Source organism: Mustela erminea, chromosome 14 (assembly GCF_009829155.1).
Source record: "Mustela erminea isolate mMusErm1 chromosome 14, mMusErm1.Pri, whole genome shotgun sequence".
Classification (NCBI taxonomy): Eukaryota; Metazoa; Chordata; class Mammalia; order Carnivora; family Mustelidae; genus Mustela; species Mustela erminea.
The window spans coordinates 39,516,708-39,544,368 of NC_045627.1; the positions used below are offsets into that span (position 1 = coordinate 39,516,708).

General features: G+C 37.8%; 1 protein-coding gene and 1 pseudogene across 17 annotated transcripts in view; one reads left to right on the forward strand and one right to left on the reverse strand.

Annotated features, from left to right (window-relative positions):
- Positions 1-27,661, reverse strand: part of USP54 (ubiquitin specific peptidase 54) — a 119,747-nt gene that overhangs the window by 54,742 nt on the left and 37,344 nt on the right. For 6 of the 17 annotated variants that reach the window (XM_032311748.1, XM_032311744.1, XM_032311747.1 and 3 more), the window contains exon 1: positions 3,951-4,809. In XM_032311748.1, coding sequence (XP_032167639.1) covers positions 3,951-4,097 — 147 coding nt within the window. In that variant the 5' untranslated portion in view covers positions 4,098-4,809. Of the gene's footprint in view, positions 1-3,950; positions 4,811-22,684; positions 22,827-27,661 lie in introns of those variants that run through there. The other 11 variants (XM_032311735.1, XM_032311738.1, XM_032311737.1 and 8 more) reach the window with 4 other exon arrangements.
- The window catches only part of LOC116572812, a 28,214-nt pseudogene continuing 8,332 nt past the window's right edge, over positions 7,780-27,661 (forward strand).

Sequence of the window (27,661 nt, forward strand, 5' to 3'; positions counted from 1 at the left end):
TTTATAGATCTGATTCTGCTTTTTGTTTATCATTTGTTTTGCTTTTTGGATTCCACATGTAAGTGAAATCATATGGTACTGAAAACTTTTTAGAGTTTGAATTGTAGTGTAGAATTTTGTCTTTGCTAGATTTCTCAATTTTTGGACCTTTCTAAGAGATGTATGACCTTCTTTATGTCAACAGAATAAAAAAATGGTGATAGCAACAGTGATAAATCATGTTCATAGTATATAACTTAGATATGATATGATGAAAAGGATACTTTATTTTTGTGGTCTTCCTCTCAAGACCCAGAAGAGTCTAATGATGAGAAACATACCAAACAAATTCCGATAGTGGGGCATCCCACAAAATACACGAATAGTATTACTCCTCAAAATTGTTAAGATCATCAAAAACAAGGAAATTTGAGAAACTGACAGAGCCAAGAAAAGCCAAAGGAGACATGACAAGTAAATGTAACTGTGGTATCCTCAATGGGATCCTGGACCAGAAAAAGATACTAGGCAAAAATTAAGGAAATCTGAATACACTATGGACTTTAGCTAAAAAAGAAATGGTATAATATATAGCATAATGCCTCAGGAAGCTCCACTTGCTTGGAAAACATTTAAATGGCATCATATCTGAATAGGCACTGTACTTGTGGAGCTTCTTCTTACTTATGTGTCTTCAAAGTATATAATCCAGAAGTTCTTCAAAATACATTGTACTCCCAAATAAGTAACATCTTTTTATAATAAACATAATGGCTTCAATACATCTGTGGCCAACATAGCATTCATATCAAAAGTCAGAATATGGGATGCCTGGGTGGTGCAGTCAGTTAAGTGTCTGCCTTCAGATCCCAGAGTCCTGGGATCAAGTCCCACATTGGGCTCCCTGCTGGATGGAAGCCTGTTTCTCCCTCTGCCTGCTGCTCCCCCGCATGTGCTCTCTCTCTCAAATAAATATAAATAAAATCTTTTTTTAAAAAAGATAGAATATTAGTTTATAGAAAAAATTATTTTCAACTTGTAACACGATTACAATAGGCACTCCAAAACCATCAATGACTCAATCTTTAAGTATGGATTTATAAATGTGTGTTTGTGTGTATGTGTTATGTATTCCATATGGCACTGAAAATTAGAACAGAAAGTCATAAATATTGTTGTTTCAATCAGACAGAGCATACAGGAAAAAACAGAATTATCAAAACAGGACTGTGGCCAAGAAGGAGATAAACATACACCTATATCAACACTTTTTTTTTTTTTTTAAAGATTTTATTTATTTATTTGACAGACAGAGATCACAAGTAGGCAGAGAGGCAGGCAAAGAGAGAGGAGGAAGCAGGCTCCCTGCCAAGCAAAGAGCCCAATGCAGGGCTCAATCCCAGGACCCTGGGATCATGACTTGAGCCGAAGGCAGAGGCTTTAACCCACTGAGCCACCCAGGTGCCGCTTTTTGCCTGCTTCTAAAATCCAAAAGTATTATTAGTTTATGCAATGTCACTCAAAAAACTCACATGCAGCATCTGTGGAAAAAAAAAAACTAACAAACTCCACCCAACTGCCTTAAGTTTGTGGTATGAGGGAATATAGTTAAATTCTTTCTCTAGGCTTAACAGCATAGGATTTTTTAGTGTTTTCCAATAAAAATTTGAAAACTGAGAGTATAAAACTTTTTTTTTTTAAAGATTTTTATCTATTTGATAGACAGAGAGAGATCACAAGTAGGCAGAGAGGCAGGGGGAAGCAGGCTCCCCGCTGAGCAGAGATCTGCCCGATGTGGGGCTCGATCCCAGGACCCTGAGATCATGACCTAAGCTGAAGGCAGAGGCTTAAACCACTGAGCCACCCAGGCGCCCCGAGTATAAAACTTTTTTAAAGTAATCTGTTAACTCAGTGTAGGGCCTGAACTCACAACCCTGAGACCAAGAATCAGATACTCCACTGACTGAGCCAGCCATGCACCCTAAGTATGAAACTTTATTACATAAATAAGCTTGGAAAGAGTCTTATATTACAAATGAGGAAACTGAAATACTATTACCTGTACAAGGTCACAAGTCTACAATTACACTAGAACTAATTCATAAGTCTAGCATTTTTTTAAAGATTTTTATATTTATTTATTTGACAGAGAGAGAGATCATAAGTAGGCAGGGAGGCAGGCATAGAAAGGGGGAAAAGAGCCTGAGGCGGGCTGATCCCAGGACGCTGGGATCACGACCCGAGCTGAAGGCAGAGTCTTTAACCCACTGAGCCACCCAGGCACCCCCCAGTGCTTTTTGTTTTAAAAAAAGATTTATTTATTTATTCTAAAGAGAGGCAATGAGAGAGAGCAGGAGAGAGGGACAGGGGGAGAAGTAGAGAAAGTCCCAAGCAGACTCCTCCACACTAAGCACAGAGCCCGACTCGGGGCCTGATCTCACGACCCTGAGACCACAACCTGAGCTAAAACCAAGAGTCAGTTGCACAACCAACTGAGCCATCAGGGCCGCCCCCCTCCATTTTTTTTTTTTTTTAAAGATTTATTTATTTATTTTAGGGGCTCCTGGGTGGCTCAGTGGGTTAAAGTCTCTGTCTTTAGCTCGGGTCATGATCCCAGGGTCCTGGGATTGAGCCCTACATCAGCCTCTCTGCTCAGCAGGCAGCCTGCTTCCCCCCACTCTCTGCCTGCCTCTCTGCCTACTTGTGATTTCTGTCTGTCAAATAAATAAATAAAATCTTTAAAAAAAAAAGATTTATTTTAGAGAGAGTGTCCACTGCTTTTTATACCAAATACATTGCCTTGTCTTTTCTTCTCTCATAGCAACTTCTTTTCTCATTACATCTGAACAATAACACTAATATTTTACCCCAGCATAATTATCTTGGGTGGCAAATTTCATTTATTCTTATTCTGAGGAGCAGAAAAGAAGGGAAAGTAATTGCTTGAAAGTTAGGCCAAAGGGGATGAACTTAACATTCTATGTGCATGACAAGGCAAAGAAGGCAGGCAGACAAGAAGCTTTGGGATTCTGCTATCACTAGTGTGGCAACCAATACCAGAAGGGAAAATCTAGTATAGAAAATCACACCTTAGGGGAATTACTTTCCACTACGTTTGTTCAAGCATATCTGACCAGACACCAATCATGAACCACTACAAGAGAGCTCAGAGGAAGGAGAAGAAGAAATGGACAAAGACTGGACTCCATTCAGTGTATATGCTAAGAGCCTGAATGCTAAGAGCCTTCTAATGAAGACAAGAGTAATACACCTAGAAGTCTTTGACTAATGGAAAGAACTTTGCTTTCTTTACTAGAGAAAAGCAAGTAGAGCGATACAGTTTGGTCTCAAAAGGTAAAAAAGGAAGCAAAAAGAAAGTCAACAAACAAGTATTTTTATTTTAAGATTTTATTTATTTGACAGAGAGAGAGCACAGCAGTGGGAGCGGCAGGCAGAGGAAGAGGGAGAAGCAGGCTCGCAAAACAGGGAGCCCAATGTGGGGCTCGATCCCAGGACCCTGGGATCACGACCTGAGCCAAAGGCAGACGCTTAACCACTGAGACACCCAGGCGCACCAATAAACAAGTATTAAGATCATTCCCCTCAGGAAGGTAAGTAGTAGTAGTCACAGTTATTTCACATTATTAATCCCATTTTCCTACAAATAAGGTAATTATTCGAAGAGATAAGTACCTTGCCTAGGATCACACAGATAGGCTTAAAAATGATCTCGGTCTGCCAACCTTAAACAGAGACCATCAAGGATTATATTTAAAAGAGTTATTGGGGGATCGATCCCGACATCAGACTCTGCTCCACGGGGAGCCTTTTCCCCCTACCTCTCTGCCTACTTGTGCTCACTCTATCAAATAAATAAATAAAATCCTAAAAAAAAAAAAAGAGAGTTATTGGAAACATAGCACCAGCAACCAAGAATCAAAGTTCACCAGAAAGAAAGAAATTGCCCTTACCTGCAGGGCACTGTTGAGGAAGCAGCTGTTTTGTCCTGGCTCATTACTGAGGCCTTTGCTGGGGGCTATGGAGGTTGAGCTTCGAGGCGCAAACATCCCTTGGACACTACCACGGCCCCCTGAAAAATAATTTCTTTTCCAAGACATTATTGTTCACATGTAGCTTGAAAACTCAGAAAAGGCTTTGTATCTTTTTGGGAAAAAGTTTCTGTCTGCTGAAGTCCTGACTTGTAAAAAAAAGAATCCAGAATTCAATGAATTTATGTTGAAATACTTTGAGTGTACAACCTTCCAAACATCATCTGTGTAGCTCAAGGAACTCAGGTATCTTCTTAGATCCACATGACAGAGCCATCCCCAACTTGCTCCAAACAATGCCCAAAATTTAACATGGCACAGTACTAACATAAACAGAGAAATCCTTAGGTACTGTGTCCTTCTATTTTTCTTGAATTGCCTCCATAAAATAGTGGTGAAGTGGCTGTAGTTCTCAACTCCAGCAGAATCCAGGATCACGGTAGGATGTATTTCTTAGACTTGTTGATGATGCTTCTTGTAGACTGAAGAATTTTCCCAACTGGAAGGAGAAGCAGACAAATAAGCAAGAATCCAATGCAACCCTCCTCACATTCTGTATTCCTTGTCCCATCATCATCTAAAGTAAACACTCAAGTTCTAAACAACTGACATAAAATCCACAAAGGTTAAGAAATATGTTGGAATTATTCGCGGTTTTTTCCCTAATTGCTGCTGTTCTTTTTTTACTACACCCCTTAAGTCTTCTATCATTCCATCCAGAATTTCAGATGTCTCTTCTCTTCTTTTCCTCTGTGACTAGAATAGCCAGCTCTGCCAGAGAGCTTTAACAAAAAGAAAAAAAAAAAACTAAAAGCTTGCGTCACTTAATGACTCTACTGGCTTTGTGCTATTCTGCCAAGATCAACGTTGCCTCACCTCTCACTATAAACTTGAAACCTTGGCAAACAATAACCCCCCACCACCCCCCCACAAGAAAAACCCCAACAACAACAACAACAACAACAACAAAACCCAAAAAACCTTAACAACAACAAAAAGGAAAAGCAGTCAAGCCAAAGAGGAAAGAAAAAAAAAAAGGTATGAGCAGATTTACTTTCACAGGAAACTTCTCTGAAATTTTTTAGAATAGAGTTGATTGGGACAAAAACAAAAACAAAACACCAACTTTCCAAAATCAGAGTAACAAAAATATTACCAAGTAAACATATACCAGATGAAGTATTGGAACAGTTTCTGTTAGATATTATAAATAAAGAAATTTTTAAAGGTGTTTTACGTTTACATGTTCATGACTATGAAAGCCTGTTTAAAGGCATGGAAGGCCAAGTTATCAGTCTGGACTCTGTTCTGAGGAAAGATGTCCCATCTCACAGAAACACTCAAGGCAAGTAAGCCATATGTCCTTAACATCAAGTCCTAGAGAACTAAATCTCCTGCCCTGTTTGTGTGTTTTATTTTTGCCAGAGGATCAGAGAGATAATATGGGTTACAAATAATTTAATTCTCAGATTAAATCTGAGGAACTCATATTCAGTGGCCATTCATTGACCAACATTAGTTTTCAACTAATTAAAAATGCCAGTGAAGCAACAGGGTAGAAATACCAAAGCAGACACCTTTCCTGGAAGGAAATACTTCTATCTCCAGCTTTAAGCTTTCCTTTAAGGCTGCCATGTCCATATAAGGAAAAAATTAAGAATGTTAAGTATTAAATTTGGTTTCCAACAGTTCCCCACGCTTCTCCCTTCCTGAGTTCCTATCATCAAATGAACCACCTAAAAAGCAAAAATGCTAAAGCATTTTAATCATTCTCTAAGAGATCACCTAGCACTACCCAGTATATCCAGTGGAAAAACTGAGGCACAGGAACATTAAATGGTTGCACAAGACTGTTCTTTCCCTTCTCTAAATTCCCAGACTATTTATAATCTACATGTCACAATTAAAGTATTTGACTACACACTGTAGTGACATATTATTCTCTATTTGTTTTTATTACTCTCTATTTGTTTTATATGGTATCAGTCATATATCCCGAATGACTGTATGAAATGAAATACTAACTAGTGTCAGACAAATACTAAACACTATACTTAACATTCTTCATTTACTCTTTACAATAGCTCTATTATGAGGTGTTAACAGTTCCATTTTACAGAACAGCAGTGAGACTTAACTTGCCCAAATCAACTAGTAAGTGGCAGAACTAGAATTTTTTTAACTATTATAAATCTGTGACTTTAATTATGTATTTTATTAGACTTTCAAAAGCTCCTATCATAGTGCTAATCATAAGGAGGAACTCAATAAATACTCCCTGATGATTAGCATGGCACCAGGAAGGATCCCATATCTCCCACACAGATTAAAAGACCCTCAACTCTCTATACACACCCTCATACACACCCCATTCAGAGCTACTAAGCAACTTCAACAAGCCAGGCGGCATTCCTTCAGCTCAACTGCTGCAAAGGAATGACAAGTACCAAGCCTCTACTTTGCTCACAGCCAAAAGGACTTGGCAGACAGGTAGGGTTTCCAGTATCCACATTAGGAGCTTACTGAAACTCAGGCTGCCCTATGATACACACCCCTGAGTTCAGGGAGCCAAGAGAAAAAAAAAAAAAAAGCAGTCACAGAAAAAAAGATTCTCAGGCTCTGAATGGCAGCATTATGTAGGGTAAGGCAAAAAGCTCTCACACTGGCTCTAGGTGTGTCAGAAACTAGAGGTGAGAGCCAGAAAGAATAGGGCCAAGAGAGGGAGTAACAAATGATCCCAAGAAATACTGATGACAAAACATTTCACTTAAGTTGTAGGTCCAACACCAAACAACATAATCCTTCTACTGTGCCATCTAGTAAGATATATGACAAAGTCAATTAAAAGTTTTACCCACATCAATCTAAAAACCTATTTTTAAAAAGAACTTCTTAGGCAATACTCAAGTATTTAGAGGTAAAGAGCATGTCTGCACCTTATTCTGAAATGGTTCAGAAGAAAATCAAATATATATATATTTGAAAATCAAATATATATATATATATATATGGTGTGGGTATGTGAATATTTGTAAATATGGAGAGAAACGGAGAATGGTAGAGCAAATATAGCAATAATGTTGACAACAGGTAAAAGTGGCTAAAAGGGATATGGGAAATACTTTGTACCATTTCTTGTAACTTGTAACTTTACTGTAAGTTTTAAGCCATTTTTTTAAGTTGAAAGAGAACTGATATCTGCAAAAAAAAAGAATTTAAAATTATGTAGAAATTACTTTGTAATGTACATAATATTCATGATTTAATGCAAAAATGACTAAAATCATTAAGCTGGTAGATAATAGCCAGAAAATATTAGCAATCCCAAATTAAAATTTGAAAAAAAGAAAAAGGAGAAAAAGAGAAAGATAAATTCAAAACAGTATAGATATGAGGCTAAAACAGAATGGAATAAAGCTTTAATACTATTTCTATGAAAAGGAGAGTTTAAAATACAGTATAATGTCTAGTTGTTCTAAGAACAAGTGATGTTGAATAATTACGATATTATACAAATGGGACCAAGACTAAGCTTGGAGGTAGAAGACATGGGTTCAATTTCCACATTTTTACTACTTTGTATAATCCTAACTACTTAAACATCCTGAACTTTGTTTTTGGGGCTCTGTAAAACAATAGCACAATACAGATTTAACACGCTGGTTAAGATTTACTAATAAGCATGCCAAAGTGCTAGCAAGTTTGCAAAACAGAGGATGAATAACGAGTTCCACTGAATGAGCAAACCGCAATGCCTAGAAAGAAGTATGAAAGTAAATTCTGGTTTGGGGACCTCAGGATACTACAAAGTGGTAAGCCACCAGGAATAATTCCTCTAATTATATAAAAAGAACAGCAGGCCTCATATAAGACAAGGGATATATCAGAACAATTTACGTGCTTGGAGAAACATTTGAATTTTAATTTTTTTTTACAGTTATTTTTAAAATACGAAGTTTAACTTTCTAATTGTAAAAAGGCAAACAATTGAGCCTACTACAAGGAACAGTGTAACATTTTAGAAGGTCTACAAAGAATGACCATGTCCAAGTGATAAATGATTCAAATGGAAAAACCATAATGTGTATCTGAGTTTCTAATGAAGGAACAGTAACCCCATTAAAAGTGATTAACGCTGGGGTGCCTGGGTGACTCAGTGGGTTAAGCCGCTGCCTTCGGCTCAGGTCATGATCTCAGGGTCCTGGGATCGAGTCCCGCATCGGGCCCTCTGCTCAGCAGGGAGCCTGCTTCCTCCTCTCTCTCTCTGCCTGCCTCTCTGCCTACTTGTGATCTCTCTCTGTCAAATAAATAAATAAAATCTTTAAAAAAAAAAAAGTGATTAACGCCAAAAGTAATACAAACATTAGGAAGTCAAACTGGCACTCCACTGAGATATCCAAACAATTAACCAGGGAAGTGGCTCATGTTTCTAGTTTCTATTATTCTAGATAGCAGTTTACTTATAATTTACTCAGTTATAACTTGTATATATATTGCTGGTTTACTTATAATTTGCAGTTTACTTATAATTTACTTAAGAAACTATAAGCGTTGCCTTTTGGCTCAGATCATGATCCCTGTGTGCTGGGGTGGGCTCCCAGGACATCAGGCTCCCTGCTCAGGGGGAGCCTGCTTCTCCCTCTCCTCCCTGCTCGTGCTCGCTCTACCCCTGTCTCTCTCTCAAATAAATAATAAATAAAATCTAAAAAAAGAAACTATATTGCCCTGATAAATCAATAAGCAACTACCTCAATTCCATATGTCAATAATCCCCAACTACATCTATAGTATCTTGTTTGTTATTATAAGAATTAAAATTAATTTATGCAAAGTACTAACTTGAGGTCTAGCATATAGTAATTACTGTATAAATGATTGTTACCATTACTTTCTAACATTTCCTCTTCATGAGTTCTTTTCCCTTTAAAGACATCCACACAGAGATACCCTATATTCTTGAAAAACAAAAACAGCAACAAAAAAGACCACCTTGAATTTATTAACTCCTATGCCTACTGTCCCAATTTTTTTTGGACCTTTCACTGCTAAATGTCTCTACAAGTAATAATTTACAGCTGCTACCTCTACATGCTCACCATCAATCTCTTCAGGACATGGTACTGATCTTTACTCCACCACCACCAAAATTTTACTTCACGGAATATCTCCATTTAAAGAAATCTCCTAGGGGCGCCTGGGTGGCTCAGTGGGTTAAAGCCTCTGCCTTCAGCTCAGGTCATGATCCCGGGGTCCTGGGATCGAGCCCCACATCGGACTCTCTGCTCAGCGGGGAGCCTGCTTTCCCCTCTCTCTCTCTGCCTGTCCCTCTGCCTACTTGTGATCTCTGTCTGTCAAATAAATAAATAAAATCTTTTAAAAATAAATAAATACATCTCCTAATTGCAAAACCTACTGGCTTTTCCATAGGCCTCATTCTTCTTAATTTTTCTGCAGCACTTAACACTGGCTACCTTGATGCTACATGATCCTGGAGTCACTGGATGCATTAATAAGAAAAAGAGAGAACGTATAAAATGAAATGACAGGCGTGCCTGGGCAGCTGAGTCGGTTAAGCTTCTGCCTTTGGCTCAGGTCATGATTCCAGGGTCCTGGGATCAAGCCCTGAATTCAGCTCCCTGCTTCTCCCTCTCCCTCTGCCCTCTCCCTGCTGTGCACTCTCACTCTCTCTCCCTCAAATAAATAAATAAAATTTCTTAAAAAAAAAATTCCTTGACTACCCCGAGCCTGAAGATATAGCACCCACTTCTTAACTCCTATATGTTTTCAATAGTTTTTAAAAGATCTATTTAAATTTTATTTAAATTTAATTTTTTTAATTCAATTTTTTTAATTTAAAAATTTGAAATTAATTTTAATTTAAAATTAAATAATTTTAATTTAAATTTTTAATTAATTTAAAATTTAATTTAAATTTTATTAAATTTATTTAAAATTTTTATTTAAATTTAAATTTATTTAAATTTATTTACATACACAGTGTGAGGAGGGGCAGAGGGAATAAGGAGAAAATCTCCAGCAGACACTCCACTGAGCATGAAGCCCTAAGGCAGGGTTCAATCTCAGACCCTGAGATCATGACCTGAGACCAAATCCGGAGTCAGAGGCTTAACTAACCCAGCCACCAAGGTGCCCCAAAGTTTTCCATTATTTAAGATCAGTGTTTCCCTTATACCAATGTTTCTATGATCCTCCCCCTACCTATGTTACCCTCCATCCCTAAAGGGTACAGAGTTTTATCCCACCCCATTTGAGAACATGGACTGGATAGAGGTCAGAAGCCAAATGTGTTATATCCATATATCTGTTATTGCCAGACATATTATCACAAATAATTTTTTGAAGATTTTATTTATTTATTCATGAGAGACAGAGAGAGAAAGAGAAAGGGTGAGGCAGAGGGAGAAGCAGGCTCCCTGCTTTGCAGGGAGCCCAATGCAGGACTCAATACCAGAACCCTAGGATTATCACCTGAACCAAAGGTAGATGTTTAACCGACTGAGCCACCCAAGCACCCATAGTATCACAAAAGTTTATCAAAGTTTTTTCCATTTGTCATATAATCCATCTTTCTGTTTATAAATTGTGACTCTACAGATATATATAAAGTATGAGCTATATATTTCTTAACTTTCCAAATTAATTGTTTCATCTTATCAAGGAAGGTATTTTCGTATTAATATGACTCAGTTAAAACTTCTGGCTTTTCCTCACCATCACTATAAACATTTTAAGAGACATTACACAGCTTTGGGCTGGTGAGATTCTAGGAAAGTAGGTTTTTTTTTTTTTTTTCCCCTTTTTCTTTTGATTTATTTAAGCAACGCCTGGGTGGCTCAGTCAGTTAAGCCTCCAACTCTTTGGTTTCAGCTGAGGTCACATTCTCACAGTCCTGGGATTGAGCCAATATCTGGTTCAGTGGGAGAGGGAGAAGTAGACTCCCTGCTGAGCAGGGAGCCTCCTGTGGGGAACTATCCCAGGACTCTGAGATCATAACCTGAGCTGAAGGAAGATACTTAGCCCACACCCAAAGTAACCACTATACCCAGAGTGGGGCTCAAATTTATGACCCTGAAATCGAGAGTCACATGCTCTACAGACTGAGCCAGCCAGGCACCACTCTAGGAAGGTCTCTACAATTATATCCAAGAGTCATATCCTTAGATACTTAGTTTTAAGAAAAGAAAGAAACTTGGTGAGCATTCATTATTTGTTTGGTGGCAGTTTTTCACATACAGTTTCAATATAGAATCTTGGGTGCCTGGGTGGCTCAGTTGGTTAAGCACCTGCCTTCAGCTCAGGTCATGAACTCAGGGTCCTGGGATTGAGCCCAGCGTTGCTGGGGTCCCTGCTCAACCAGGAGTCTGCTTCTCCCTCTGCCCCTCCTCCTGCTTGTGCTCGTGCTCTCTCATGCATGCTCTGTGCTCTCTCAAATAAATAAAATCTTTTTTAAAAATTTTTAAATAATAAAAAGAAATACAGAATCTTGCTTAATTTTTATGTCTATTAGATGATGATTAAAAACCACCACCACCTGATAATGGCAATGATGCTGTATGTACAAATGTACTGAAATTTAAATTAAAACAGCTCCATAGTCTATTGCCTAGAACTCCTCTCTCACTTTGCCCCTCACAGCAGCAACCAAAGGACTCACAGCATTCTACAAAGAACAGTCCTAAACTACAACAAACTTAGAGATAGTAGGCTACTTGGCAGCTATTTATTCACAAACTGTACAGAAAACGTTATCATCTTTACCCACATTTACTAGTTTCCAGCCAAGTGCTACAACTATGGAGTAATCAATCAAAAGTGGAAGGAAGAGAAACAGCATATAAGAATTTAATATTGTGTTGCTCTCAACTCTGAAAGTTATAGTGATCTATATTTTACTATTACTGAATAGACTCTAAGGAGCCAAATAAGCTTGTTCATAAATTTTTCCAGCTTTATTAAGGTATAATTGACAAATAAAATTATAATGTAGTATATAATGAAGTGTACGACATGATGATTTGATATATGTATATATTGTGAAAGAACTCTCATAATCAAGTTAACATACTAGAATGAGAATAGAAAAGATAAAATAAAAGAGTTGGATTTTTGAAAAGATAAAAAAAATTGACAACTCTTTTGCTAGACTAAGAAAGAAGACTAACAAAATCAGAAATGAAAGAAATATTACAATAACACAGAAATACTAAGAATCATAAGAAACTGCTGTGAAGGGGCACCTGGCTGGCTTGGTCAGTGAAGCACGTGACTCCTAATCTCAAGACTGTAAGTTTGAGGGTGCCTGGGTGGTTCAGTCATTAAGTGCCTGCCTTCAGCTCAGGTAATGATCTCAGGGTCTTAGGACTGAGTCCCACATCAGGCTCCCTGTTCAATGGGAAGCCTGCTTCTCCTTCCCTCTCTTCCCCTCTCTGCCCCTCTACCCCAACCGTGTACTCTCTCTCTCTCAAATAAATAAATAAAATCTTAAAAAAAAAAAAATTTTAAGTTTGAGCCCCACGTTGGGTGTAGAAATAACTTAAAAATAAAATCTTGTAAAAAAAAAGAAAGAAAAAACCAAGCAAACAAACTACTGTTAAGATTCTTAACTATAGAGAACAAATTATAGTAACTGAGGGTTACTAGAGGGGAGGTGGGGGGGAAGTGCTGGATATATCAAACAGGGGATGGGCATTAAGGAGTGCACCTGCTGTGATGAGTACAGGCTATGTAAGTGATAAATCACTAAATTCTACACCTGAAACAGTATAACACTATGTTAACTAACTGAAATTTAAATAAAAATTTGGAAGAAAAAAATCAAGGTTTTTTTAAATAAAAAAAGAAAAGAGGGGCGTCTGGGTGGCTCAGTCATTAAGCATCTGGCTTGGGCTCAGGTCATGATCCCAGGGTCCTGGGATTGAGCCCAGAATTGGGCTCTCTGCTCTCCCACTCCCCCGGCTTGTGTTCCCTTTCTCGCTGTGTCCCTCTCCGTCAAATAAAAAATAAAATCTTAAAAAAAAAAGAAAAGAAACTACTATTAAAAAATATATATGCCAACAAACTGGATAACCTAGAAGACCTGGATAAATTCCTAGAAATATACAACCCACCAAGACTGAATCATGAAGAAATAGAAAATCTGAACATAAATATTTGTATTTATTTAACCTTTAATTTTCTTTATACTTATTTAATCATCATTACTACACAGCTCCTGGAACTTACTACATCAAAACAGCCTGCTTTCCTTTGTAGTCTCTAATATCACGTAAACTTCTAGGAAACTAGAAGCCAAAATTGGGAAAGAAGCATGTTACCTTATTACCTATTATTTCCTTGTGTAGTAGAGATACTAAATTGTATGTCCCACATTGTTCCCAATCTGAACACACTAGCTTCCTATGAGCAGGCTAAAAACTTTTCCATGTGTGAGATGATAGAAAACTGGGTCCTAACCTTTTTGCAGACCCCCACAATTAGAGGCAGATTTACAAAGAAACTAGGGAAGATTAAGCTTCAGATTCCCTCTCTTACACAGGGCCTCAAGGTCCAATACCTAATTTTTACTTTTATAAAATGTTTTCCTTAAACAGGAACCCCTCAATTATATGAGCTTCCAGACCCCTAGAATCTGAGTTATTTATATCTGGGTAATATGAGTTATATTACAGAAACTAGGTTTCTAAAGTATATATTATTGAGAAAATACGTAATTCAAAAAGCTACTTTAAATTCAGCAATATTAATAAATTTATATTTTCTTAATTAAAGTAACATGTAGTATGTGTTTTTCATTGTATAAAGTTCAATAGCACTAAATAGCTAAATTATACTGTTGATGCACATTTGGATTTTGCATTCTCTCTCTTTTTTTTTTAAGATTTTATTTATTTATTTATTTATTTGTCAGAGAGAGAGAGAGAGAGAGCGCACACACAAGCAGGCAGAGTGGCAGGCAGAGGAGGAGAAGCAGGGTCCCTGCTCTCGGGACTCAATCCTAGGACCCTGGGGGATCATGACCTGAGCTGAAGGCAGCAGCTTAACCAACTGAGCCACCCAGGTGTCCCTGGATTTTTCATTCTTGAAAAATCCACTGTAATAATTCCACTGAGGACCCACAGCTGACAGAATAAAAATGACAGGGCTAAATTTAAAAGACCATAGCTTAAGACTGCCAGCATTAGAAGTAATGCTCCAGAAGCCAATTAAATTTAGAAAAACATTTTATTTCTCTGTATTAATGAAATACAAAGAACAATTACTTCACAAGAATATATCCAGTACCTCAAAATTTGCTGCCATTTTTCTCAGACCAAAGTAATAAACCAGGCTATAGCCAAAGCCACTCTAATTATCCCCTACTGCATTCTTCATCAACAAAGTCAGCTTCTCTCTGCCTCTGTTCCTAAAAAACCCAAAACAGGCATTCAAATATTTGTTGAAATGAAACTGGCTTATCCATAAAGAGAGATGAGGCTTAGAGGAACACTGAGCCAGGAAAAGCCTGTCACCCTAAGAGATAGTGAGGTAAACAAGGTTCAGAGATCTACAGGTAACTAACATTGGAGACCTCATTATGAATGTGACATGAATATCGCTGAGATCAATGAAGACTAGAAAGGATTTGTTGCTGCAGAGCCTGGGGATCCTTTGATGAAACCAGATATAAGGCACGGGAAGCTTAGAAGGGGACAGGTCTCCTTAAGGGGATTTATTTCATAATAAAGTTCAATGATGTCTCTAAGTAAACATTACTAATTTCAAGTGTAGAGAATATGACGTTTATGCAAATTATAGTATCAAAGTATCCCCACCAAGATACTATTATCTACAAAGGAAAAGACAGTAATTTTACCATGGAGCAACCTGGTAGAAACCACCTTAACCAAGAGATCAAGGTCCACATCACCGGCAATAATATATACTAACATCATGTATCCCATGGTAATAATACACTGAAGACAAAACATTATTTATAGTATTCTTATCTAAACCATATGGTCTCAGTCCACTCATGAAAAAAACGCCAGAAAAATCCAAATTCAGGGACAACTGACAAAACAAGTGATCAATATTCTCCAAAAACATCAAGGTTATAAAAGACAAAGAGAGACAGAAATGTTTACAGAATCCAGGAAATTAAGGAATAACAACACCTAAAATGCAATGTGAGAACCTAGACAGGATCCTGGAATAGAAAAGAACACCGGTGGACAAACCTGTGAAATTTGAAAAAGGTCTTCAATTATTGGCAGTACTATACCAATATTAACTTCCTGGTTCTCATCATTGTACTTATAACATTAGGGGCACCGGGGTGGCTAAGTCGGTTAAGCATTTGCCTTCAGCTCAGGTCATGGTCCTAGGATCCTGGGATCAAGCTCCGCATGGGGCTCCCTCCTCAGTAGGGAGTCTGCTTCTCCTTCATCCTCTCCCTCTGCCTGCTGCTCTCTCTGTTTGTCCTCTCTTCTCAGATTAATAAATAAAAGTCTTGGGGCACCTGGGTGGCTCAGTTGTTAAGCATCTGCCTTCGGCTTGGATCATAATCCTGGGGTCCTGGGATCGAGACCTCCATCGGGCTCCCTGCTCGGCGGGAGGCCTGTTTCTCCCTCTCCCACTCCTGCTGTGTTCCCTCTCTCGCTATCTCTCTCTGTCAAATAAATAAAAATCTTTAAATAAAAATAAATAAATAAAACTCTTTAACAAAAAAAAAATAACATTAGAGGAAGCTGGCTGAAGGAAATATGAAAATTCCTTTCTCTGAATTATTTCTGCAACTTAAGTCCAAAATTAGTTCAAAGTAAAAAAAAAAACACTTTAAATTGTGCAAATAATTCACTGAAGGAGATGGAACCTTGGGCCCAGCAGGGAACTGAGGCATTTGGAAGGTTAATATCTATATGTATAAAGGTAGGTGGACTAAGATTTATAGGAAAAGAGAAGGCATTGACAGAGTTTGTGATCCTGGTAAACCAGAGGCCAATGAAGCTTTCCTGTGAAACCTCTGGGTTCATTATGTTGGGTTCACAGCACAGCAGTTAATGGGTTGTTCTATTAGTTTAGGAACCTGTTTCTCAGAGCGTGATTTGCCTAAAATAAACTATTATAAAAGTTTATAAATTCAAGTAAATATTTAAAAAAAATTTTTTAATTTTCAAGTAAAAATTAAAAATATTTTAATTAAAAAATTAAAAAAGTATTATTAGGGTGATGGAATTATGGATTTTTATCCTTTTGTCTATTTTCTAAATTACCCATAATTCATATATATATTATCTATAATTCATCATCATCTTACATAAAGTAAAGCCAAAAGTGGAATTTAAACTCATTTGACCTAAAGATACAATGAAATGACTCTGGACCAGAGGTAACCAATCACTGACGACACCTAAGACACGAACGATATGAAAGTTGTCCAATAATTGATAACTATTTCTGGGGCCCCTGGGTGGCTGTCAGTTAAGCATCTGCCTTCAGCTCAGGTCATGGTCCCAGGGTCCTGGAAATGAGCCCAGTGTTAGGCTCTTTACTCAGCAGGGAGCCTGCTTCTCCCTCTCCCTCTGCCTGCCATTCCCCTCTGCTTATGTTCTCTGTCAAATAAATAAATACAATCTTAAAAAATTAATAATTGATAACTATTTTTTATTTAGAAATAGGGGGCTAGGGGCACATGAGTGGCTCAGTCAGTTAAGTAGTTGACACTTGGTTTCAGCTCAGGTCATGATCTCAGGGTCCTGTCGAGCCCTGCATTGGGCTTCAAGTTTGGTAGGGAGTCTGCTTCAGGATTCTCTCTCCCTCTGTCTCTGCCCCACCCACCTTGTGATTTCTGTCCCTCTAATAAATAAAGAAAAAAGAAAAAAAAAGAAATAAGGGAGTTGATTTGGATATCTATTTCCTTTCATTCTATTCTCATTGTGGATGCTGCTAAGATCCTCACCACCTCTGGACCAAGTCACCACATTACTGATTCACTGCCAAGCCTCCAATCCCACATATAGCTACCACAGGACTCCTAAAATATCACATTACTCCCCTTTTCAAAAATCTTCAATGGCTCCCAGAAGGGGCATTCTTTTGGCTAGAGAAAAACAGTAATTTTCTAATTCACGAAGGGGAAAATTAATGGATGGATTTTTTACAAGTTTCTCTCTCTTAACGTTTTCTTGTCTTCTTATTCTAATACTAAGAGGGCAAAATCATGAAAAATAGCAAACTTCAAGAAAAAAAAAGCAGTCAACTGGACCTACTTTGACAGCATTTTTTCCTTATTGACTCATGCTCATGATTGTGACTTTTATACTGCATATTTCTATATTCACATACTCTGCCAGTATAAAATTAACTTTTATTTGTAGATTGAATTCAGTATGTCTGGCGCCTGCACAAAGTTTGAAATTAGATCTTACCACCATTTTCAGCCACAACTTCTACTCACTCATTCATTGATCAGACATTTCACTAAGCACCTATTATGTGTCCCTCACTCATCCTCCACTCCAAATAAGCTGGATTCTTTTCTGTATAATGAATGATACACTCTATACTCAACTTCCTCAGTGCCTTGGCTCTAATATTGCCTCCACCAGCAACGCCTTTCCTATCCATTTCTTCTTGTTAAAAATCATAAGTATCTAAAAAAAAAAAAAAAAAAAAAGTCGTAAGTATCCTACAAGTAAAAGCTGCATCAAAAGCCTTCCCAGGGGGCACCTGGATGTCTTAGTCGGTTACACACCTGCCTTTAGTTCAGGTCATGATCCCAGGGTGCTGGGACTGAGCCCCACATTGGGGTCCCTGCTCAGCAGAGAGTCTGCTTTCTCTCTCTCTCCCTCTCTCAAATAAATAAATTAATTAAAAAAAAAAAAAGCCTTCCCAGATTCCCTCTCCCACCTTTCCATTTTCACTCATTTCATCCTCTTTTGTGCTCTCAGTACATGTGGAGCATTCCCATCCTCCCTCATGTTACAGTTATTTGTGTACATGGACTATAACATATATTCCTTAAGGGCATCTTTTTACAGAGGTTGAATATAATAGGCACTGAATCATTGAAAAGTTTAATTGAAAGAGAAAATTTTTGTTTGAAGGAATAACCTAGAACAACCAATTCCAACACCCTAATAAATTCTAACTTTCCTTAAGTAAAAGAGCCCCCCAAATGCCCATAGCTAGCTTGAGATACTGCAGATTTTTTCTAATCGAGACTATACCAATTGAATCAATATTTGCTTCTGATTCAAGCTTGAAAATAAAGACAGATAAGCATCTACAACCATTTAAAAAAATCTAAGTTATTTGTTGATTTATGGGTTGGTTATCTTAAACTCCCCAGTGAATACAGTTACTCAACTCAAACAATTTCCTGAGGGTTGGACTTGGGCAGCTTCAAATTATTACATCATGTACAACAAGAAGAACTGTATGCTGATAAAAAACAGAAAGCCTTATTTTTCCTTTCATAAAAACTTAGAAAACTGTCATTTACAGCAAATTTCCCAAAACCAGTTGGGAAGAAAATAAAAGAACAAGAAGATATGTTTCACTTTGTTATGACTGAAAAATCAAGAAATAATAGTTGCAGCCTACTTAGTCCATCCTTATAAGGATCCGGAGCTGTATAGATAATTTACTGACTTCTGAGGGAGGCAGCATGATAGTAAAAAGAACAGAGTAGTTAAAAGTGCAGCCTCTGCAGGGCCAACTACATTGCATAACCTCAGGAAACACCATGCTCACAATGGACATCCAAGGGGTATCATTCCCAGGGAACACAATGTGAATTATACAACTTAGGGATCCAGAGTTAGAAGGTGGAACAGGTCTGGACTCCACCATCTAACAACATCATGACCAAGTTACTGAATCAGTTACTGAAGTCTCAGGTACCTCATCAATAAACTGGGATTAATAAATAACATCTAAGTTATGGGATTGTTATGAGGATAATGCACACATGGATAATTAGCCCAGTACCTGGTATTAGTGAGACATAAATGCTTTGATGATAATGATAAAGAATAAGATGAATCTACATTTCACAACCCGCTCCATCACTTTCAGATCATTTACTGCCTACAGTAAAGGTAATCTGTTGAGAGTACTCAACAAAATTATATATGCAAAATTCTTGAGAACAACACAAAATAGGAGCTCTGATTATGATGGCTGGAGGGGGCACCTGGCTGGCTCAGTTGATAGAGCATGTAACTCTTGATTTTAGGATCTTGAGTTCAAACTTCACATTGGGCACAGAGTGTACTTTTAAAAAAAGTAAATCAATTTTGGGGCACCTGGATGGCTCAGTGGGCTGAAGCCTCTGCCTTCGGCTCAGGTCATGATCTCAGGGTCCTGGGATCAAGCCCCACATTGGGCTCTCTGCTCAACAGGGAGCCTGCTTCCCCCTCTCTCTCTGCCTGCTGTCTGCCTACTTGTGATCTCCCTCTGTCAAATAAATGAGTAAAATCTTAAAAAAAAAAAAAAAGTAAATAATCATAACTGGCCATCCCCTATACCTCTCTCCTTCCTTCTTCCTTTCTCTTTTACACACACAAACATACACACATAAACTTAATGTAAAAATCCTATGACAAGGCGCCTGGGTGGCTCAGTGGGTTAAGCTGCTGCCTTCGGCTCGGGTCGTGATCTCAGGGTCCTGGGATCAAGTCCTGCATCGGGCTCTCTGCTCAGCAGGGGGTCTGCTTCCCTTCCTCTCTGTCTGCCTGCTTCTCTGCCTACTTGTGATCTCTGTCTGTCAAATAAATAAATAAAACCTTTAAAAAAAAAATCCTATGACAAAAATCCTGTGATAGCACAAACACAACCACATCAAAATGAGGGCAAATGTAATCTAAAAATAATGCATTCTCGATACAATTTACATGGACTACTGTATTGACTTCCATTACCTTTCTAATCCTGTCTATAAAACACTACCAAAAGCAAACTCTGATCTATCACTGTTTAGCTTAGAAAACTTCAGTGACAAAACATAGTCAAAACTCCTTGGCCTTAAATAACCCATGTACAATTTCCAACCTCATCTACCACTAATCCCCTTAAAACACACACAAAAGGGGCACCTGGGTGGCTCAGTGGGTTAAAGCCTCTACCTTTGGCTCAGGTCGTGATCCCAGGGTCCTGGGATCAAGCCCTACATTGGGCTCTGCTCAGCAGGGAGCCTCCTTCCTCCTCTCTCTCTGCCTGATTCTCTGTCAAATGAATAAATAAAATATTAAAAAAAAATACACACACACACACAAAATGTGTGTTCTGTGTACATATCCAGCATTTTGCTCAATAAGGAATATTATTACTCCCTTTCCCACTCCCATCTTCCCAATGCCACCTAATACAAGTAATCCTTTCCACTCAGGAAAACTGTTTGAAAAAGCCATTCTGCTGGTAACTTACAGTAATAGAGACTAATGATAGTCACACCTATTAGGAAGCAAGAGTCATTTATATTAAATCATTTTCCAAAGAATTGTCTAAATACTGCTTCTTACCAATTGAGATATATTCCCTCCCTCAGGCACTTCATTAATCAGTACTTAACCAATATATCTGTACTTTATTAGAATACAATATAGGAAGTTACACTGCCTTACACTCAAGAGATGCTCAATACTTATTAAATAAAAGAATAAATGAAGAACTAAACTTTGTGAAACACGTTTTTCAGTTTAGAGATTAACTCAGTTATAAGAATGATAAATCATCTCTGTTTCTTCCCTGAATCTACTGTATAAGTTACATCATACCTAAATCACACACTCTGTTTCCAAAAGGTCTGTGGAATAAAGATACTCTTCTTTATGGCCAGAAGGATTAACACAATATTCTCTCTAAAACACACTGCTAATGGGATCAAACCAGTAACAGCAGGGGTTAAAGGAAAGAGAATCATAGCAATTAAATTAGGCCCCAGAATGATAACTATATTAGGCAAAATGATAACTATGAGTTGCATGAAGTTGCCATGTATTATCCTCTGGCTCAATAACTTAGAGCTAGAAATTTTTTCCATTAATTGTTTAAGCCCCTAATTTTTCTAAATTCAAGGGCTTGATTGCAGCTATTCACTATTTAGGAATCATTATAAATACACCACTACCCAAATTCTTTCGGCACAAACAATAATGAAAGCATGATGGCTCTATCAACAAGAGGAAAATAGGAAGGGAAGCCACTGACTGCACCGGCTTGACTCATTACTGCTGGGAGAACACTGGTACTGAATGGCACAAGCAATTACAGTGTGAGAGACCAAGCACATGACTAGGAAGGTGACAGAAGATACCAAGAAAAGAAGGGCATCTATAAAGAACCCCAACTCTACAAGGGCAGGAGGTGGAGGAATGGACAGGGATCCACTGAAATCTACTCTAAAAGCCTTTGCAATACTCAAACAAAAACATACTACCAGACTCCAGGTTTTGAGTCAGTTCAAATCCTAGCTCTAACACTCAAAACTGAGACATCTTCAGCAAGTTATTTAACTATAAAATTATAAGAGCAGTCACCACTTAATGAAAACCAACTCTGAGCTAGGCACCATACACATAGCATGTCCTCTAATTCCCACAACTAATCTGCCAAATAAGGACTGTTCTCATTTTGCAGAAAATAAAAACCCATGTCCCTTCTACCTATGCATGACTGCTTCCCAGAGGGACAATGCTACCTATGTGGCAGGGTTGTACTGGGAATCAGGATTAAATGCAAAGTACTTAGCATAGGAACTAGCACCTGCCACATCACAGAAACTCAGGAAATAGTACAAGCACACCTATCACTTGAATAAATGACTCAAATGAATAGTAATAACATACCACGAACAAGTTTTCCCTTACACTGTCTACCATAAAAATGACTTTAATTAGCAATACTTTTGGAGAACCAAAGGTATGTGCACGTACAACTTCTTAGTTGAGGATCAAAACATACAATCCAAAAAAATAAGAAAGTCCATTATTAAGGTGATATTCAACTCAATCTGAACACTAAATATTAATATTTTACTCTCAAAAGGATTATAGATCTTGGAGATTTTATTGCAGGAGCTAATAAACAAATCTAACTTCCCCCAAAAGTAATTCCCAGAAGCATTTGTTATCCTGAAGTATTCAGCAAACCATTTCCCAGAATTAAGAACATAACACTAAAATCTTAGTGAATTTTGCCAAAAACATTCTGCTGAGAGGAAAAAAGAATCATTCTGAGTCTAGAAGCAAATGCTACTTTCCCCCTCAGCCACAAAATAGATCTTTTCTTCATTATTACTTTTATCAGTATGTTAATACTGAAAATAAATATACTTCCATTTGAAGGAAACTTAAAATATTAAACCCATACCATCTGCTTTAATCTTAATGAGCTCAAGAAAATCTATGAGAATGTTTTTTAAAGCAGTAATAAAAATCAAGTTTCCAAAGCCTTAACAATTGAAATAGACAGGAGAGAAGAGCAAAAACAATAGTGTATGACAGAAGCCCTCCTGAAAGTGAAGAGAGCCCTACAACCTCAATTTCAAAGTTTAAACCTTTACTGTTAAAAGCAACACTTCACAAAGAATGACCAGACACAAAGACGAAATCCCTCCATCTACTTGCAGTTTTGCCACACAGACAATAACTTACCAGACAGCATGTTCAAACTCCAGCAATCCCAAGGGCATTTATGGGGCAAGGAAAAACCAGGAATGAGGAAGACCAAGGGAAGAGCTAGAGTTGTGGGGAGGGGAGGGTACAGAAGGGAGGAGACAACAGCAACTAGCAACAATGGGAAACTGTGAATCTAAACCACAAAGGCTTCCTGCAGAACAGGATAACAGGGAAAGGGCAATTCTTCTTTACAACCTACCAGGAACTCAGAACTGACAATTTATGATAAAGCTAAAAAGATGGGGCCTCCAAATTAAATGTAAACAAAGTATACTTAAGAAAGTAACCAAAAGTAACTTGAAAGGACATATCACAAACTTCATAAGAGCTTAAGAAAAACAATTAGGGAGTCTGTTTTCTCTAGGGGCATTCCTGATGACAAAGGTCAACAATGTAACAATAAGGTTTGCAGAGTAGCAGCTGCTACCAGAGAGCCAGCCCTAAAAAATAGCCCTTTGCACTACACTCAAAAGGAGCACTAGAAGACACATTCATAGTACTTTAGAGAATAACCAAAACAATGTCATTGTTTGAATCCTTAATTCAGAATTCCAAAACCATCTGGACTTAAATTATATCACTTTAATAAGCAAAACACCTCCTTAAACAAGACATACTCTTAAAGAAAGTTACTGTGTGAACTGAGTTTTCTGAATTCAGGAATCAATTCTAAAATGCTTTGGATCTCAAAGGTTGCCAAAACCAAAGGCAAGGACAGTGAAAGATCTCCACCCCTTTCTCAGGGAAGAAGCCAAGTTATATCACCAAGAACAAACAGCAGGCAGAGTCCTGACTCCAAACATGTGATCACTCAGCCCAGAACTTACATTTGCAGGCAGGGCACAAAAGCCCCAGAGGACCAACACACACCCTTCTACGAATTACACCCAGTTATAAAATAACTTTATTGAAAGAAGTTGTTTTATAAGCATAGTCATTTTAAAAACTCATCAACAGAAACCCTGTCAAATATGAAGGTCTGTTGTATTTCTATAGATTGCAAAAGAAAATATAAGTTGACTTTTTAAAAGATTTAATTAAGATTTATTAGTAAAATGAAACGGATTCAGGCACTGCCCAAAACTAAGTTCTTACATTTTAACAATAGTTTAACATTTAATAGTTAATAGTTTAACATTTAAACTAAAACTCTCCTTTCACAACAGTAAGAGTGCCCAAATTAAAAAAAAAAATTAAATTTAAAAAATTACTGCTTTTCTTTTGCTAACCATTAGCATTCTAACTCAAGTTTCCTAGTGGTAGGTGTGGGTGGAGATGTCATTCCAAAGTGTGAGACACAGAATTTCTACTGATTAGTGCTAACTGCAAAAAAGAATGTACAAATATCCAGGTCAAGCTCTCTAATCAAGTTATTCAGCGATGGTTATATATTTGTTGTAGGGCTAATCAAATAAAACTAGAGTAACTGGGAAAGAATTAGAGATCTTCAACCCTGATTACAATGTAACAACATAAATGACTTTTCATATATTAGCCAGGCAAGGGAGGTGATCCACAGGAAAATCTCACCCTAACAGGTTGTAATCTCTTCTGAAGCCCCTCAGAAAATCCTTCATGTAAAATTCTTCTATATAATCATATTCCACCTTGTATGAGTTATTTCTTGGACCAGTTATTTCTTGAACTCAAAACTGTTGAGATTGAGACCTGAACTGTGATCAAGAGTTGAGACACTTGACCAACTAAGTGACCCAGGCTCCCCTATATTTTGACATTTCTTATTACCTTTTGAAGACTGCACAGGAGAGGGGGACCTGGGCGGCTCAGTGGGTTGAGCTTCTGCCTTCAGCTCAGGTTATGATCCTAGGTCCTGGGATTGAGTCCAGCGGCTGGCTCCCTGCTCAGCGTGGAGCCTGCTTCTCCCTCTCCCTCTGCCTGCTGCTTGCTCCTCCTGCTTATCTCAAATAAATAAATAAATGAAAAGTTTAAAAAAAAAAAAAAAGATGAGATTCTGTCTCACACAGAGACAACCCTGCATCAACCACTGGGCCTTTCCACCTAAAATAAATTGAGTAACTACAGGTGTCTGCGAGGTAAGTGCCAAGCTGCCTATAGGAGGGTTTTTGTGAACACGACTGCTAGGTCAAGAGAGTAATATATATGGTTTCAGAAGTCATGTCTAAATGTCCTGGGATCCTAAACCTGGATGACTGGTTACACCAGTACTTTTCAAAACTGTCCTTCCACAAAACTTGTCACATTGTTCAAGTACTATGCAAGGAGTATTACATATAATAGCCTTCCTTTGACCATAAGAGATAAAAACCTCTGGAAAAAAAATATGTAAGTATCATTAGCAAGGAGAAACTACCTCTAAGACTTGAATAAAGCAATCAAGAGAAATAGGGAGTAGAGGCAGGTTTAATAGAAGAACACAGGCTAAAATGTTCCTACTTGGTCTGACACTACAACCTTTCATAATTGGTCTCCACTAATAAGCGAGGTAGGGTACAGCAGAATGTTCAATTTAATGAAAGAACATTCTGCCTCTCTTAAAGTCATAAAAGAAAAATAGAATTTCTCTAAGAAAAGCCAAAGTGACTCCCTCCTGGAGTAACCCCAAAGCAAAACCATTTTTGTTGGTTTTTATTTCTGAGATGCTAATGATTTGGCAGTAAAGGCAAGAGCTGAGCGGCTCCAGAGTATAAGCCAAATTGGAAAATAAAAGCCTCTTGATTCTAGCACTCCAGAGGGTAGTGAGGAAGTCTGTGGACTTCTAAATAAACTACGGAGGCTTGAAGTGGGGAGGAACAGGGTAGAGATTGGTTTACATCAAGTGGAGCCCATAGAAACAGTAGCATTTGATCTCTAGGTTATATGCTCATAGGGAAAAAAAAAAAGGGGGAGCTTAATTCAGAGCTGTAAAACTGGAGTTTTGGAAAATGAAACTAAGAAACAGACTTGATCTTAGTTAACAAGGAATCCCTCAAAAATATTCTAGCTTTTTGACCCTATAAGGAGAATATACCGGAAAGTCCATGGAAAACAAAAACTATACAGCTAATTTGTATCTAGTTTTCATTCTGAGATTTATTCACAGTGTTGATAGTGTGTATACCTTAAATATCTGATCATTTCACTTAAATACATGGTACTGAGAAGAGGTATATCGCAGACAAAGAAGAGAAAAAAGGGAAAAAAAACTGATTCTAAGGGCATATTTTGGAGAAACTTTGGCTACTAAGAACAGGCCTAGGTAGTAAAACCATCCAAGAAAACTTGTGTATTTCTCACACAAATGGACTCTTTAAAAAAAAGAGGAAAGGGGCACCAGGGTGGCTCGGTAGGTTAAACGTCATCCTCTTAATTTTAGCAGAGGTCATGATCTCAGGGTTATGGGTTCAAGCCAGGCTTGGGATTCTCTCTTCCCCTCTATTCGTCCACACCCCTACTCATGCAAATGTTCTCTTTCTCTCAAAAAAGAAAAAAAGAAAAAAAAAAGAGGAAAGGTAGTCGGAGACCATTTAGTTGGGTTTCTACTATTACATTATCATCATCCTTTATTTTTTTTTAAAGATTTTATTTATTTATTTGACAGACAGAAATCACAAGTAGGTAGAGAGGCAGGCAGAGAGAGAGAGAGGAGGAAGCAGGCTCCCTGCGGAGCAGAGAGCCCAATGCGGGACTCAATCCCAGGACCCTGAGATCATGACCTGAGCCGAAGGCAGAGGCTTAACCCACTGAGCCACCCAGATGCCCTATCATCATCCTTTAAATTCATATATTAAATTACATTTTGCATTCTAAAAATTACTTCAAATAGCATTATCATTATGAATATTGGCCAACATATCTCTAGAACGAGGGCTTAAATTTTCTTAAATTAGACTGAAAGCTCCTAGAGAGCAGTAAGAATGTGAAATATTGGGGTGCCTGCGTGGCTCAGTGGGTTAAGCCTCTGCCTTCTGCTCAGGTCATGGTCTCAGGGTCCTGGGATTGAGCCCTGCATCAGGCTCTCTGCTCAGCAGGGAGCCTGCTCCCCACCTCCTGCCTGCCTCTCTGCCTACTTGTGATCTCTCTCTCTCTGTCAAATAAATAAATTCAAAAAAATCTAAAAAAAAAAAAAAAAGAATGTGAAATATCTCTCAAGTATACTGCAAGATCACCTAAATCTAGTCTCACAGAAAGGAAAAAAAAAAATCTATCATTCTCTCTTATTTATTTATTTGTTTTTAGAGAAGGGGGAGAAAGAGAGTGGGACAAAGAAAGAGATGTGGCAGGGGCAGACGAAGAGAGAATCTTAATTCCACTATTGGGTATTAACCCAAAGAAAACAAAAAGACTAATTCAAAAAGACATATGCACCCCTATGTTTATCACAGCACTTTTTATAATAGCCAATATACGGAAGCAATCTGCATCCATCAGTAGACGAATGTATAAGGAAAATGTAGTATATATACAATGGAATATTACACAGCCATAAAAACAGTGAGATTGTGCCATTTGAGACAAAATGGATGGACCTAAGCAGTATTATGCTAAATGAAATAAGTCAGACTGAGAAAGAAAAATACATATGTTTCTACTCATAAACACAGAATAAACTGATGGTTGCTGGGAGTGGGGACAAAATGGGTGAAGGGAAGAGGGAGGCTTCCAGTAATGAAATGAATAAGTCAATAAAAGGCACACCATAAGGAACACAGTCAATCATATTGTACTAATGATGTAATGGGACAGATGGTAGCTACACTCATGGTGAAAACCTATTAAATCACTAAGTTGTACACCCAAAACTAATATAGCATTGTGTGTCAACTACACTCAAATAAAAGGAAAAGGAAAAGAGAGAACCATAGAGTCTACAATTGTGGTAAGTGTCAGCAGAGTAATTTATATTTTTGGCAATATTGTTTCCTGAATTATTTTTGGTCCTCTCTAACAGTAGTGAAAGCCTCTGAGATTTCTACCATACTTGAGCCAACTTCA